At 35.2% G+C, this 17,833-nt stretch overlaps 1 protein-coding gene across 4 annotated transcripts in view; it reads right to left on the reverse strand.

Moving 5' to 3' along the window:
* Positions 1-17,833, reverse strand: part of TINAG (tubulointerstitial nephritis antigen) — a 105,743-nt gene that overhangs the window by 46,446 nt on the left and 41,464 nt on the right. For 2 of the 4 annotated variants that reach the window (XM_027524998.1, XM_027524996.1), the window contains exons 6-9: positions 17,204-17,354; positions 14,137-14,317; positions 12,046-12,091; positions 8,556-8,679 (exon numbers count right to left, since the gene is read on the reverse strand). In XM_027524998.1, the coding sequence (XP_027380799.1) occupies positions 8,556-8,679; positions 12,046-12,091; positions 14,137-14,317; positions 17,204-17,354 (502 nt within the window). Of the gene's footprint in view, positions 1-8,555; positions 8,680-12,045; positions 12,092-14,136; positions 14,318-17,203; positions 17,358-17,833 lie in introns of all 4 variants that reach the window. The other 2 variants (XM_027524997.1, XM_027524995.1) reach the window with 1 other exon arrangement.

Genomic DNA, 17,833 nt, shown 5'->3' on the forward strand with positions numbered 1-17,833 from the left:
TTCTCTACACTAGCCTACAAGTCCTTGCCTTCCAAGATTCAGCAAACACAACTTTCTTTGTGTTCATGTACTACTTTGTATCCTTCTGACCACAAGGACTTTACACAAGCTAATCCCTTTGCCTGCTACTAAACAACTCATAAATCTTATCTCCTACTTTTTTTCCTCAAGGGTCTTTCTCAGATCTTCAAATCTAGATCAGATATTATAATAAATGTTAACACTTTCCACCCTGCCTTGTTAAATGTATCAAAACTTCCCATTTTTGAGTGTTTTTGGTTACTATATAGCTGCACTGTGAGGGCAAAGGCTGTGTGTTTTTGTTTTTGTTTTCATTTTTCTTTTCATATCTGATACCGAGCACAACATGGTGAAGAAGATGGGCTTTCTTTTAATGTTTGTTGAATATGTAAAAAAGAGAAACGACTCATTCTGTGTCCAATTTTAAGTAACATTATGGATTTGCATCAAGCTTACAGAAATCTCTGACTTTGATTTTCAATAATTTACTCAAGCCAAATGCCTTCACAGTCATTTTTTGGAAATATGCCCAATTTCTATCACTTTGCAACATTTTAATGTATTTCAGTCAGTCAGTTCAGTCACTCAGTCATGTCCGACTCTTTGCAACCCCATGAATCACAGCACACCAGGCCTCCCTGTGCATCACCAACTCCCCGAATTCACTCAAACTCATGTCCATCGAGTCAGTGATGCCATCCAGCCAACTCATCCTCTGTCGTCCCCTTCTCCTCCTGCCTCATGGCTGCAGTAACCATCTGCAGTGATTTTGGAGCCCCCCAAAATTAATGTATTTGGGGTTGTTTAATTTAATTAAAAAAACTGCAATCCTCATTCACAATCTACTTGAAACATCTTTGTTATTTTTTCATGTTTTTCTTGGACTTTCTTAATGTTTGCTTTCCTTTTGGCTTCCACCTTCCAATTGTTTGCCTTTTCTCTCTGAGTCAATTTTTATATGCTAAAAATTTGATAATTTTGACCCCAGACACACAAACACACAAACTTTGGCATAAAAATTCTGGCCTTTCATAAACACAATTGTATTTGCCTAACAGCCATACATCAATTCATAGAATATAAATTTGATGAAGACCCTGTGTCTATTTTGTTTCCTGATATATCCTTAGTTTCTTGACAACACACCTGGAACATAGAAGTACCCAATAAAATATTTGCTGAATAAATAAACTTTCACATAAAGCATTATTGAACAATGGCAAAAATATGTCCTAAAATAATTTTTATTATTCCCTTTGTAACAGAGAGATTATTCCTCAGTAAAATCCTGTCCCACAAGCAGGGATGACAATGACTTATCCACATAACTTCCCGTAACTTTCTAAAATATCTAGCTGCTACTTTTTTTTCATTTGAGTTTTAGTGGTAAAGCCTGGAATCATATGCAAAAGTAAATGCCTTTAAGGTACTACTTTATACTTCCAAATGAGGGTTTAAAGAAAGTTCACAAGTTTTGGTGGACAAGGACACAGGATGAGCTGTCCCTCATATACAGGACCATAGCACAGAGACCACTGGCCACAATGAAAGTCTTAATTATCATATTCTTCATTGTGTGACACACTTTCACCCCACATTTTAACATCTCTAAGTTGAAATCCATCGAATAATCAATGGAGTTGCTTAGTTTAATTAGTAACATTTCTTTCTTCTTATTATTATTATTGGCATATAAAATAAGCCATGTTTCAAAATATCTGGCATTTTTAATTCAATTAAATCCTTTCATGGTAAGGAAAGAAAGAAGAGTAAACTAAAATAGTGAGGGGTGAAGTGGACAAGAAGATCTAGGAGGAAAAAAAGGGGAAAAAAGTACCAACCAGAAGAGGAATACCATGAGGGCTGTGAGCATGTCTAATACTATGCTTCAGAGTACTTTTGAAATGAGAGTCCTTATATGAAATCTGTCAGCCAGACAAAGCTTCCTAATGGAGCAGTGGCTGTGAGGAGACAGAGCACCTCAGGTGTAACAATTAACACAAAACATCTTCTGAACACTGGCAGAGGACCCCAGACATCCAGAAAGGCAAACCAACATCCTTGGAATGAGTCCATGAATCTCTTGGGTGTTCTTGGCTGTTGAGAGCCATTTCACTATAAATCTAGAGGCTTTGTCTTTTGTGCTATATGGCTTGAGAAGTCTTGATGCTATTGTAAGAAGTCAGGTCTGAATCCCAGAGGCAGGAGACTTAAACTTTGGACCTTCAGAGAACTCCTCACCATGGAACATTAATAGACAAGAGCCCACCCAAAGTCCTCCAGCTCAACACAGACCAAGCACCACCCAAGAGCCAGCAAGCTACAGTTCAGGATGCCCCATACCAATCCTTCAGCAAAACGTGAGCACAACTCTGCACATCAACAGACAGTCTGCCCAAATCCATTGTGAACTCACAGATACCCCAAAACACACTACTGGACACAGCACTGCCCTCCAGAAAGACAAGATCCAGCTCCATCCACCAGGACACAGGCACAAGTCCCTCCAACCAGGAAACCTTCACAAGACACTGGTCCCAACCTACCCATGGGGAATAGACTCCACAGTTAAGAGGAACTACAACCTTCCAGCCTGCAGAAAGGAGACCCCAAACTCAATAAGTTAAACCAAATGAAAAGACAGAGAAATACACAGCAGATGAAGGAATATCGTACAAAGCTACAAGACAAAACAAGCAAGGCAGAAATAGGTAGCCCACCTGAAAGAGAATTTAAAATAATGATAGAAAGATGATTTAAAATCTTGAAAGCACAATGGAGGCACAGATAAGTAGACTGGAGGTATGTTCAAGAAGCAGCAAGAAATGTCTAAAAAGGACTAGAAGAATTAAAAAATAATCAACAATGAACAATGAAATAACTGAGCATGAAAATATCCTGGAGGGAACCAACAGTAGAGTAACTGAAGCAGAAGAATGGATAAGTAAGCTGGAAGATAAAATGGTGGAAATACCTGAAGCAGAGTAGAAAATAGAATAAAAAGAAATGAGGACCGCCTCAGAGACCTCTGGAAGAACATTAAGCATCCCAACATTCAAATCATAGGTGTCCTAGAAGAAGAAGACAAAAGGAAAGGGCATGAGAAAATATTTGAAGAGAATATAATTGAAGGTTTCCCTGAAATGGGAAAGGAAATAGCCACCCAAGTTCAGGAAGCCCAGAGTCCCATACAGGATAAATCCAAGGAGAAACACCAATACACATATGAATCAAACTAATGAAAACTGAACACAAGAACAAATATTAAAAGCAGCAAGGGAAAATCAATAAATAACATACAAGAGGACCCCCATAAGGCCAACAGCTGACCTTCAACAGAAACTGTGCAGGCCAGAAAGGAATGGCAAGATATATGTAAAGTGATGAAAGTGGAAAAAACTACAACCAAGATTATTTTATTCATCAGGGACCTCATTTAGATTTGAAGGAAAAATCAAAAGTTTTAAAGACTAAAGTTAAGAGAATTCAGCACCACCAAACCAGTTCTTCAATAAATGCTAAAGGAACTTCTCTAGACAAGAAACATAAAAAGAAAGACCTATAAAAACAAATCCAAAACAATAAAGTAAATGGTAACAGGATGATACTTATCAATAATTATCTTAAATGTAAATGGGCTAAATGTTCCACCCAAAAGACACAGATTGGCTGAATGGATACAAAAAGAAGACCCCTATGTATGCTGACTACAAAAGACCCACCTGAGACCTAAGGAGACATACAGACAGAGAGTAAGGGGCTGGAAAAAGCTATACCATGCAAATAGAAATCAAAAGGAAGCATGAGTAGCAATACTCATATCAGATAAAATAGACTTTAAAATAAAGACAGTTATGAAAAAAAGAAAGACACTACATAATAATCATAATTGACATATTGTTAGCCAGACTCATCAAAAAAAAAAGGGAGAAGAGTCAAATTAATAAAATTAGAAGTGAAAAAGGAGGAGTTATAACAGACAACACAGAAATACAAAGGATCGTAAGATCCTACTATGAGCGACTATATCCCAATAATATGGACAACCTGGAAAAAAATCGGCAAATTCTTAGAAAAGTATAGCCTTCCAAAACTGAACCAGGATAAAATAGAAAATATGAATAGGTCAATTACAGACACAGAAATCAAAACTATAATAATTAAAAAAAAAATCTTCCAGTAAAAAAAAACCCAAAGACCTTCAAAGGTGAATTCCAACAAAAGTTTAAAGAGCTAACACCTATCCTACTCAAACTCTTCCAGAAAATTGCAGAGGGAGGAAAACTCCCAAACTCACTCTATGAGATCAGTAGCACACTAATGCCAAAACCAGACAAATATGCCACAAGAAAAGAAAATTATAGGCCAATATCACTGATGTACATAGATGCAAAAATTTTCAACAAAATTGTAGCAAACAGAATTCAACAGCACATTAAAAAGATCATGAATCATTACCAAGTTGGTTTTATCCCAGGGATGTAAGGATTCTTTAATATATGCAAATCAATTGATTTGAGACACTATGTTAACAAACTGAAAGATAAAAACCCTATGATTATCTCAATAGATGCAGAGAAAGCTTTTGACAAAATTCAGTACCAATCTATGATAAAAGTCTCCAGAAAGTATGAACAGAAGTAACCGACCTTAACATAATAAAGGCCATATATGACAAATCCACAGCAAATATTATTCTCAGTGGTGAAAAACTTACAGCATTTCCTCTAGAATCAAGAACAAGACCGGGATGCCCACTCTTGCCACTCTTATTCAACATAGTTTTAGCAGTCCTAGCCACAGCAATCAGAGAACAAAAAGAAATAAAATGAACCCAGATTGGAAAAGAAGTAAAACTCTCACTGTTTGCAGATGACATGATTCTTTACAAAGAAAACTCTGAAGATGTCACCAGAAAATTACTAACACTAATCAATGAAAATAGCAAAGTCAAAGGATGTAAAGTTAATACACAGAAATTGCTTGCACTCCTATACACTAACAATGAAATATCAGGAGAAATTAAGGAAACAATCACATTCACCATTACAGCAAAAAGAATAAAACACTTAGGAATAAACCTACCTAAAGAGACAAAGCACAGACATTCAGGTTGCCAACAAAGGTCTGTATAGTCAAAGATATGGTTTTTCCAGTAGTCATGTACTGATGTGAGAGTTGGACCATAAAAAAGACCGAGTGCCAAAGAATTGATAGGCAATTCCTATCAAACTATCAATGATATTTTTCACAGAATTAGAACAAATAATTTTACAATTTGCATGGAAACACAAAACACCCCAAATAGCCAAAGCAATCTTAAGAAAGAAGATTGGAGCTGGAGAAATCGATCTGCCTGACATCAGACTATACTACAAAGTGACAGTCATCAAGACAGTATGGTACTGTCATAAAAAAAGAAATATAGACCAATGGAACAAGACAGAAGTCCTGGAGATAAATCCATGCCCTATGGGGACCTTATCTTTGATGAAGGAGGCAAGAATATACAATGGAGAAAAGACAGTATCTTCAATAATTGGTACTGGGAAAGTTGAGGAACTACACGTGAAAGAATGAAATTAGAACACCTCATAACACCATACACAAAAATAAACTCAAAACGGATTAAAGACTAAAATATATAAAACTCTTAGAGGAAAATTTAGGCAGAACACTCTTTGACATAAATGACAGCAAGATCGACTATGACCTACCTCCTAGAATAATGGAAATAAAAGCAAAATAAACAAATGGGACCTAATTACACTTAAAAACTTTTGCACAATGAAGGAAACTATAATCAAGGTGAAAAGACAACTCTCAGAAAAGGAGAAAATAATAACAAATGAAACAGCTGGCAAAGGATTAACTGTAAAATATACAAGCTGCTCATGTGGTTCAATACTAGAAAAACAAACTACCCAATCAAAAAAAGGGCAGAAAAACTAAACATACATTTTTTCCAAGAAAATGTACAGATGGCTACTAAACACATGAAAAGATGCTCAACACTGCTCATTATTAGAGAAAGGCAAATCAAATCTACAATGAGCTATCAGCTCACACCAGTCAGAATGGCCATATCATGAAAAAATCTACAAACAAGAATTGTTGGAGAGGATGCGGAGATTAGGGAACTCCCTTGCATTGCTGATAGGAATATAAATGGATACAGCCACTATGGAGATTCCTTAAAAAACTAGGAATGAAACAACCATTTGACCAAGCAATACCACTTCTAGACATATACCCTGAGGAAACCAAAACTGAAAAAGACATGTGTACCCAATATTTATTGCAGCACTGTTTACAATAGCTAGGATGTGGAAGCAACCTAGATGTCCATCAACACATGAATGGATAAAAAAGCTGTGGTACATATATACAATGGAAACTACTCGGCCATGAAAAGGTACATATTTGAGTCGGTTCTAATGAGGTGGATGAACCTAGAGCCTATTATACAGAATGAAGTAAGTCAGAAAGAGAAAGACAAATACTGTATATTAGCACATATATATGGAATCTAGAAAGATGAAACTGATGATCCTATTTGCAGGGCAGCAAAGGAGACACAGACATAAAGAACAGATTTAGGGTCACAGTGGGGGAGGAAGAGGGTTGGAGAGAGTAGTAGTAAAACATGTGCATCACCATATGTAAAACAGATAGCCATTTGCTATATGGGAATTTGCTGTATGATGCAGGGACCCCAAAGCAGGTGAACTGTGACAGCCTGGAGGGGTGGGATGGGGAGGAAGGTGGGAGGGAGGTTTAAGAGGGAGAGGACAAATGTACACCTATGGCTGATTCATGCTGCTGTGTGACAGAAACCATCACAATACGGTAAAGTGATAATCCTCCAGTTAAAAATAAAATAAAATAATGAGAAGCAAAGAAATTTAAGTGTTTATCTATCTACCTACTGTAAATATATAATATATATATGTATAATACATATGTAATATATACATGTATGTGGTATATATAAAATAGTATAAGCATATATGTGTAAATATATATATGTAATATATATATATATATAATGCCATGCATTTGGAAATACACAACTTTTATCACCTTATACTATAATCACTTGTGAATGTCTCTACTTTATTCCCTAAACTCCTTAAGAACAGGACTATGTATTAATCTTCCTTCTATTGCTCAGCGATGGGCATTTGATAGAAGTTTAAATTCATTAAGTACAAGTGAGTTAAATCTGATAGCTTTGTGTTTGACAAATTCATAGCAAATAGAATTTGATGCAATAAATTTGTAAGGTATTTCATAGAAGTACACTAAGTTCTCTGATAAGGAACATTAACTTACTTGGGTTATTTGATTACTCTCTAATTCACTGATGTGTTAATTTTCTGCATACAGTAATTACCAAATCAGGAATTACTAATAGAGAAATGAATAAAAATCTACTGCTTCAGGTCATTTAACAATGCCCAAGGGCCCTAACATATTTCTGAAAAATAAACAAAATCTCCAAAAGTTATTTGCTCACTAGAAAAATTAGCCTTGCTAATTGTCACACATGTGAGATAAATTTTTAAGTGTCTCAATCCTTTAGGAGTTTATAAAAGTGAACACATTATTTCAATTGACACAATCAATATGGAAAATATACAAACAGTGCAGAGTGATTAAATACAAACACATTCATATTGTTCAACCCCAGCATGAACAAATTTAGGAGTAGAATGAAGAAAACATGATCAGCATGGCAGGAGAGAGATAATAAAGAATCAGTTCTAATCAATCAAGAAAGGGTCCACATCAAGGTTCCATTCCCAGAGTTCTCTGAATAATAAGAAAGATCATTTCAATCACCCAGTGTGTGGGAAAAATTTTTCCAAATCATGACTATTACTAGGGGAAACAAAAATTGATAATGAAACGTACATAGGAAAGAGATTTAGAAGAAATAGGACTTTCAAACTGAAGGGAAATGGAATTCAAGTGGCACTAAATTCCCAGTTCCAGTAGCAGCATAAAGGAATTTTTTACTCTGTTTGCTTTTCTGAAAAGTCACTGAACAATTAAGAATGGAAAAACAAAGTAAAACAGGACAAGTTTTCACAATTCTCACATAGATTTAAACAAATAATTTTACATTGAATAAAGGAGATCTTACCCTGTCTTCCTGCTTAATCTCTACCATTTGTAATTCCATCCAAAACCTTCTCCCCATATCCTAGCACACTTTGGTTTTGCACACTTTCCTTGATCATCCCATATGTAGAATTCCAATAATCTATTTCCTTGCCCTTAGAACAGTTTCTTAGGATGGATTCCCAAGGAAGTGAGAGACATGCTTTGGTACCTTTCCTAAAATAATGAGTTGATTTTTCACTGGATTTTAAAATAATGACTAAATAATGTCAAGGTTTTATAATTTTTAATTTTTATGAGAACCTCTCATACCAAAAGGAATTCTGGCACCTAAATGCACTACATAATCTATTTTCAATCTTATTTTCAGGAGGTATTAAATGAAGACTTTTGAGAAATCACCTTACCCAGTGAGTTTGACCGCATGTGTCCGAAACTTTCGATATTTTTCTGAGTCTTCATTTGTGCTGGTAATGTGTCTATATATCCCTGTCTTATAATTGAAGAAATCCTCATGAACTTGCATTATAGCTAAAATAAAACCCAACAGGATAAATGACATGATTTTAAATCATTATCTTAAAAAAAACCTTCAGAAATTCTTACAGAACAGTCAACAAGTAAATTACCAAGGGTAGAATCTAAAAAGGAATTTTGCGGTTCAGTTTAATTTTCTTTCCTACTTAATTGATTGAAACATTTTCTAGTTCTCTTATAAAAGTAACTTTTAGCTACTTAGCATATTACTTAAAATCACATTGTACATTTAGAACTCGATCTTTTGTAATTGACAGAAGCACTATTATCAGGAGCTGAATCCTTGCAGGAAACCCAATACACTCACTGGTGATCACCAATTCTCCATTAACCTTGGGCTTCTCCACCAGTGCCTTAAAATTCCAATTAAGCTATCAGTGAAGGGTGAACCTAACAAAGGGTTTAAAGTAATTGTCCTTCCTCCTTAGAAGTAAATACAAAAGTTTCCTTGGTGAGTTTGAATAAAAAGTAACCCTTAGCAAAAGAATACTCTGAGAAGATTGCATCGGTCCCACTCTGGGGAGCTAAGCCAATAGTGTATTCTTTGGAAAGGAAGAGCTTATAGTCTTCAGAAAGGAAGAGCTTATATTTTATAAAGCTCTTCTTTCTTCCCTCACCTAGATTATTTCTTTTTCTTTTCTGAATTGTGGCTGTTTTATTGAAAGGCTTGAGCAATTTATGGTGAATACTTTAAACTTCTCTAGAAGACATGAATTGAAAGCATTTTTATTTGGGCTAGTTACATATACCTTGACAACTGTGCACAATGCTTGTCTTAGTTTGATGTGAATTTTAAATAAAATAAGGAAGAAAGCCACTAACATTTGACAGATCCTAAAATGAAGCTTCTCCTCCAAAGTCAAGTATTACTTTTGATTTCTACTTTTTATTTCATTTTTTAATGCTTCATGCCTTTTCTGATGGTGTCCAAATATTCATAAAAGAGATGAAATCTTTATTTAGTTGAACACACCTTTCCATAGGATGTTAAGAATTTATATAACTGTACTCTATTCAGCTCTTTGTTTTTGTCCTCTTTCCCGCACCTAAAATTCTTTTTAATTCTACAGATTTTAGAAGAATGCACACAGTACCATTTATTCATCAGTCTATCACATTTTACATTCTTTTGTAAGGCAGAGGGGGAGAATGTTGTACCTTAGCACTGGCAACAACACGCAGACAGCCATTTGCATCTACAGCGAGATGAGGCAACCAGCATTTATAACTGTGAAAATATTGCCATTGGCAATCTCTTCCATAGAGCTACTGACCCCATTAGCATTCAAAGCACCATGAATAAAAAGTACTCTTCAACACAGGAATTTACCCTCCCCAACCTAAGAAACATGAATGAGATGCCATGACAATTAACTTGAAGATGGATTCCTCCTTGAGTTTCTGACACCAAACAGACCTGATGATCTAACTACATAAGCTACCATAATGCAATTTTACTTCTGGAAAACCACACAAACTTATTACACTCTACCCACACACAAGGGTAGGATACTGAGCACTGTCTTCTGCTCTTGCTTCGGCCTGGCAGGAGGAAAGTTCTCAACAAACATTGGTTCTGTGACGCTGAATAATTTGAACTTGAACTTGATTATTTTCAAAGTTTACCTCTTTATTTTTGATTCAGTCTGTAAAATTCATGAATACTTAAGTATCTGACCATTAAATAAACATAAGATATTCTCAATTTTCAATCATTATGCTGCAGATTTCTTTTAACTGATTAAAAGAATGAGAGAGAAACTTTAAACAGTAATATAATGATTTAAAGACTCAAAGAGGTTTAGATAATTCGACCAAAGTCATTTAAGTAGCAAATGTCAAAATTGGAATTTCAAATTCAACCTTGACTTCAAATGCCTGGCTTCCTTCAAGTTTTTCACACAAACTCCAGTTAATGAAGGATATATTTAAATTACACATTAATTCCCTACTGTTTTTCTAGCCTTCAAAGATTACACAACTGAAAGGAGAAAAAAATTTTCTTTTTATTCATTTCAGGTTTTGTGTATGGCCCCAGGATTTTAAAAACTGAATTCAGGCCATGTTCAGAAAAAGCTTTGGTTTCTCAATAAATGTTAAGCGATGATAAAGATCAATAAAAGTCTTTCCAACACAATTTTAAAATCTGTAGTTCCTGTTATCTGTTGAACCAATATTGATTAGGCCAACGTTCAGAAACACAAAAATACATATAACCAATAGTTCTTTGGGTATACATCAAATGTTTTCAATTTAATTTTGGTTTGTTTCGCCTAATTATTTTATTTATTTATCAATTCCACTGCATTGATAATATTAATATATTTTTGGACTTTTCAGTATTCACAGCCTGAATTTCTATTTTAGGCCTCACTGGTTTTGTTCTCCCAAGCATTTCAAGGCAATATTTAATACTGGAAATATACACTGTAAATTTATTTTTATTCATACCATTGGTGCAAAATAAATTCCAATAGATAAGCAGAGGAACTGTGTATCAGATATAATATCTTCATATTAAATCAATGGACATTTTATAAATTAGTATATGATTTCCTTATTGATTTTAGTTTACTATCCATAACACATTTTCAAAATAGATCAAAATGGAAAGCATTTTATAAATCACAAAAATCATCCTGGCTTATTTGATTTCTTTTGAGCTCATAGGAAAAGGGAAGTGTCTACTTTGTTTCTATTGCTAAACCTTCATTTTCCTACAATCCATTATCTAATCCATTTAAGCCGAAGTGAGATTTTTAACACTATGTACGAGTCAAATATAACTAAACAATCAAACGAGCTCTCAGCATTTCCTGTTTGAATGTCTTTGGGGTCCATGACCACTTTGTATAGACTGAGCTGACTTTCATCCAATGTATCATTAACATTTGTTCAACAATTCAATTTATGAATGAGTCTGTCTTCTTCAAGTACAAGAGGAGCTAATGAGGCTATTAGGTGAGCCTATCTCCTATAATTACATTGGTCTTACAACCATTGAATCTTTAAGAATTATCTAAAAGCAAAAGATGTCTATCATTTATTAAGCTCTTTATATGAGTTAAATGCAAAGTTGTTTATTAAAGAAATAAATAAGACACAATCATATGTCATCCAAGCTTACCTTGTGTGCATGCTAAGCCACTTCAATCAAGTCCGACTCTTTGCATCGCCATGGACTGTAGCCTTCCAGGCTCCTCTGTCCATGGGATTCTCCAGGCAAGAATACTGGAATGGATTGCCATGCCCTCCTCCAGGGGATCTTCCCAACCCAGGGATCAAACCCATATCTCTTATGTCTCCTGATTGACAGGCGGGTTCTTTACCACGAGTGCCACCTGGGAAGCCCAAGCTTACCTTGAACTGGTCCATTTTGCATGATTTCTCTCATGATCTCAGTTTCCTGGAGGGAAAAATATCAGTGAACACATTATCGTTGTCAGAGTACACTACACCTATTGTTTGGTCTGTAATGTTAGGGGCTGTACAATCAGCTTAGGAATTACAGAACCCAGTGTGCCTTGACAACTTGCAATTTACTCTTAATCATACTTTGAAATACTTGCATGTGAATCTCCACATTGGTGAAGTTGCTAAAGACAAGACACACACATGTTTCATTGACTCTTACACTGGCAATAATTTTGTTTTTGTTGTTGGTGGTTATTTTATTTATTTTTTTTTGAGTGAAATTTTTTTATATTATTTTTTAACTTTACAATCTTGTATTGGTTTTGCCATATATCAACATGAATCCGCCACAGATATACATGTGTTGCCCGTCCTGAACCCTCCTCCCTCCTCCCTCCCCATACCATCCCTCTGGGTCGTCCCAGTGCACCAGCCCCAAGCATCCAGTATCGTGCATCGAACCTGGACTGGTGACTCATTTCATATATGATGTTATACATGTTTCAGTGCCATTCTCCCAAATCATCCCACCCTCTCCCTCTCCCACAGAAGTGAAGACAAAATATAATAATTTTTATGGTCAAAAAGAAAAAATTAAATAAAACACTGTTTTATCAGTGGAAAGTAGTGTTATCTCCATTCTTTGGACCACAACAGTGATCCCAGATGATTATTTTGTGAGGTTCCTCAGTTTTAGCATACAAATATTTATCTGTTTTCATCCACTGTGTAATGCAACTTTTAGGAATGAAGAAGTTCGTTCACATATGCATTTTGATTAGAGTACATCCCAGAAACTAGGACAGAAACAAATATTAACCTTGCACCAGTCCTCCAGATAGTTCCATTTTGGTGGAGTAGACAGACAATCACATAACTAATTGCTAAGTAACATAACTAATCATGATATACTAAGCTTGATTATAGAGACAAGCACAAATACCATGGATACAAACAAGAAAGGGACATTGATTCTGCCTAGAAGTCAATAAAACTTCTTAGAGAAGATGAAGTTTTGACCTACTTCCTTGACATGGAAGTTGGTGGGATAACCACTGGTGTGAGAGGAATCATCACCCAGCTAAGTAGAAGCAAAGAGGGCCAGTGCATGTGGGGAGCAGACAGCGGTCAGTTTATGAGGAACATTATGGGCAGGTGGGGAATGGGTAGGTTGGTTGGACATGAGTCCAAAAAGCAGTAGATCAGAACCAAGTCATGAAGGACCTGTATGTCACGATAAGAATGTTGAACTGTATTCTACAGATAACTGGAAATCACTGAAGCTTCAAACAGTCTGAAAGTGAGAATGTCTAGGTGACATTGATAAGATGGAGTAAAATTCTCCCAGGATTTTAACATGACAAACTGGAATCCAGGGGAATCTTTTTCCCACCATGACTATGTCCATTTCAAGTATTTTGTGGAGTAAGGCAAAGGATGAATAAAATAAGCTAATACCACAGAAAAGTCAATGAAAAAAGGTTTGCTTTAGCTTTTATCTGTCAAGTATGTATATATGTATGTGTGTATAGGCTTCCCTGGTGGCTCAGTCAGCAAAGAATCCACCTGAAATGCAGGAAATGCAGATTCAATCCCTGGGTCAGGGAAATCCCCTAGAGAAAAACGGCAACCCACTCCAGTATTCTTGCACGGAGAATCCCATGGAAAGATGAGCCTGGCAGGATCACAGAAGAGTCCATGGGGTTGCAAAAGAGCCAGACACAACTTAGCAACTAAACCACCATTTACTTTATATACACATATATACGTGTATGTGTTATATAATAAACATAATTATAAAACTCTATTCCCAAGGACATTCTAAAATTTAAGGCAATCATTTGCACAGCTAATATTACAAAGATAAAAAATTATACACAAATTGAAAGTCATTAATAAACACTTCAATAATATCAAAAATTATATCTGAAAGCATAGTATTATTTTAGAATATTCTTGTTTTTAAATAGTTTTATTAACAGTAGTATATATTTTTGAGAAAGCTAACCACTAAGAAGTCTTGCATTTCAGACTTACATTGGAAGAGACCCTGTACGGAGGAGAACACTGGTAGATCCTATTGGATTTCTCGATGCTGTTGGGACATGGCGTGGTGGCATGCCGTTTTCCCCGTCCATCAGACCTACTTGCCATGGCGCAGCCATTGTTGGTAGCATTTTGGTCCTTGAAAAGTGGATAGCACGCATGGGATACCAGTCTACGAGGAGTAAGCAAAGAAGTAAAGGTAATACTTAGGAAATGCAGTAATGACCTATCTCCGTACGATTTTACTGATTCGCATATCTGTAAATCATTCTGGCTACTTACATGTAAGTTTCATGACACTGAACATAGTCCTTCAATCATATGAACTCTTTCCCCGCCCCATTCCTATATCTTCACTATAGTTTTTTTCATGGTAAGGCATTTTATTTTAAATATAGCAGTGTGTACATGCCAATCCCAAACTCCCAATCTATCCCTCCCTCTAACCCTTGCCCTCTGGTAACCATAAATTTTTTCTCTAAGCCTGTGAGTCTGTTCTGTTTTATAAATAAGCTTATTTCTATCAAATATTTTAGGTTCTAAAACCTTGCTCAAATTGATTCTAATAAAGACATTTATCAAAAAAAAAAAAAAAAAAAATAAAGACATTTATCTACCAAATAGAATTTTGTGAAGATGAAAAGCAATGATTAATAAAATATCTGGTAATATTAATAGGGGAAGGGCTCCTTAAGTCTTCATTTATAACTATAATATAAAAAAGCCAAATAGATAGCCAAAGGGAATTTGCTGTATGACTCAGGGAACTCAAACTGGAGCTTTATAACAACCTAGATGGGGAGGAAAGAAGGAGGGAGTTTCAAGAGGGACATATGTATATCTATGGCTGATTCATATTGATGTTTGGCAGAAACCAACACAATACTGTAAAGCAATTATCCTTCAATTAAAAATAGATAAGTTTAAAAAGCCAAATTTAATATGAAAAAGAACCGGTTTTAGCATATTCAGATGGAGTATTCTGATAAATTATATGTTTTAGAATTAAGTATTTTTACATTTTTATTGTTATAAATACCTTCTCATAGGAATTCAATTATTATGTGCTTATAATTCATGATCCTTCAAGAGAAATTATATATACTACTACAGTATTGAAGTTAATAAGGTAGAAAGTTATCAGATATATACATTATACAAATGATAAAAGAATTTTGATTTCTGATTTTGAAACTGGACATAGAAAAATACAAATTATTTGGATCCAAATCTAACACAATTCATTGAATATGGAAGCAGACGATAAGGAAAATAGAACAGTGAATTTATTTTATGGATAGTTGATGTTCAGCTGGCCATAGAATTATGGTACTAGGATTGCCTCAAGGAAATTCAACAGTGTGAAAAAAGTAAGAGAATCTGAGTAAGAAGCATGATGAAAGCTAAGCCACTTTCACAAAAGGTGCCAGTGGATTACTTGGGGATAATGAGTACTATGGATTGAGGTGTGTCACCCCAAATTCATGAATTTAAGCTCTAATCACCAATGCAATGGCATTTAGACATGGGACCTTTGAAAGATAATTAGCTTTTTTGTTTGTGTGGTACTATAACTTTATTTAAACCAGTAGTGAAAATATTCACATTCTTGAACAATATATTAGATTGGAAACAAATGATTATCTGATCATGATTATCAGATCATCCATGAACAAGGTAAGATTATGGACAAAATTTTCAGAAAGAAGAAAGCATATAATTCACATATATGTATATGTGAATTAGCACTTTCTTTCCAGAAAATGTTTCCTTATGCTAACTTTTCAAATCTCCCTACAAAACTTCTGCTTCATGTAAGTTTAGTTATTCTGTATTCATTCACTTTTCTCTGCTTTTCAAACATTTGTGTGCTTTACTTTTCAACCATAGATTTATCTTTCTGTATACAGATTATCTATATTATCTCTATATACAGATATATAGTTATATCAATATAGACAGATAATTAGCTTTAAATTAAGTCATGAGGGTGGGACCCTCATGCTGAGATTAGTACCCTGAGAGACAGAGACATCTCTCTCTGCAAGTGGGGACTCAGTAAGAAGGCAAGCCAAGAGGAGGTGTCTCACCAGAAAGTGATTTGACTTTGAGTACCTTGATCGTGAACTTAGTTTCCAGAAATAAAAACTCTGTGGTTTAGGCCAGAGTTTATGGTATTTTGGTATGTTAACCTGAGCAGACTAATACAAGGAGATTTAATTGGCTTTCAATGTTAAGTTATATTTTTAAGCTCCTGAAGGGCTTTAACTTTTATTATAGTAAAATAATACAGAGCTGACCGAGCACTATTAAATCAGGAAGGTATTAGCCCAAGTTGCCCATTCTAATCACCATCTTATTAGCAAAGCATTAGATACACATTTTAAAGAACTTTATAAATACGTAACACCCAGTCTCTTATAGCACACCCAGAGCACTCAGTGGATGAGGAAAGAACATGTGGGCGGCACATACACCAACTATTAGTTATCAGCTGCTATTTCCTTTGCCAAATAACTCAGCTTTTAAGTAGATCTTAGAGTAGACACAGGGTGCTGCATGGGTATCAGACTACATGAGAGTAAAGAAATGCAACCTGCATCATCTCATCAGATGGGATTAATGGTGACAATGATGTTGATGAGTTGAGGCAACTATACAGCATGTCTTTATATCATTCCTCTGGGTCTTAGGCTAATTTCCCCCTGGCATCATCTATTAATCTGCCTGGGGAACTAAGAGTCTCAAGATAAGTATGAACTCTACCCGCCTTGTGGGACTCTACAACCATTTGGCTCAGAACCACAAGAAGACAATGCTTACTTGTCTCGATTAATTTAGCTAGAACAGTATACATTTTTTCAAACAATTTTTCTGATAGCTTATAACTTCAGTAGATACCAAACAGAGATTATACTTAAATGAAATTCCTGTGTTTATATAGATGTAGCATATATATTTGTAGAGTTTGGGGAAAATGCAAAATGTTTTTTCCCCTTATTCTAACCCAAGCAACACTCTTAAGAATCCTAGAGATACATATTGGGGAGCTATTTACCCACGTTTTCTCAGGTACCACCAAGCCCTATCAACACTTCCGCTGTTGCATCCATGGCGCTTCTTGGCACAGCAAGAGATCAAATTCTGAGGGGATAGGTTGGCGGTGTATCGACCTTGGGACTGAATTGCTATGCGGTCAGCTGCCACACCTGCTTCAAAGAGAATATTAATTAATTTTCAAATGGCACATAATATTGCCAAAAGTTGCATAGCCCTGTTTGTCTGAATCATTAAACTAGTCTCTGAAACTTAATGGAACTTAAAGGCCAAATGTGATGCATATTCCAACACACTCAACCGTGTCATAATTTCAGTCATAGTTGATATCCGGTTTTGGCATTGCTTCATTACGTTACCATCTTCAAAGTCTGTTCTAGTTTCTTGTTCTTTTCATGTTCTATATACTTCTGAATTCTTCATTAAGAAACCTGTCAAGTGAAACACCTTACAAGCAAGAGTCATATCTTGCTTACATTTATATCACCTGTACTTAAAATGTGTGTGTATGAATATCTATAATGAATATATATATTTGAATGTAACTAACCTGAGGCAATCAGAAAAGCTAATCACAGAAATATTCATTGAAAATGTATCCAAGTTAATCTGATATAGTGGAATAAATTAC

This window comes from Bos indicus x Bos taurus, chromosome 23, assembly GCF_003369695.1.
Source record: "Bos indicus x Bos taurus breed Angus x Brahman F1 hybrid chromosome 23, Bos_hybrid_MaternalHap_v2.0, whole genome shotgun sequence".
NCBI classification, from domain to species: Eukaryota; Metazoa; Chordata; class Mammalia; order Artiodactyla; family Bovidae; genus Bos; species Bos indicus x Bos taurus.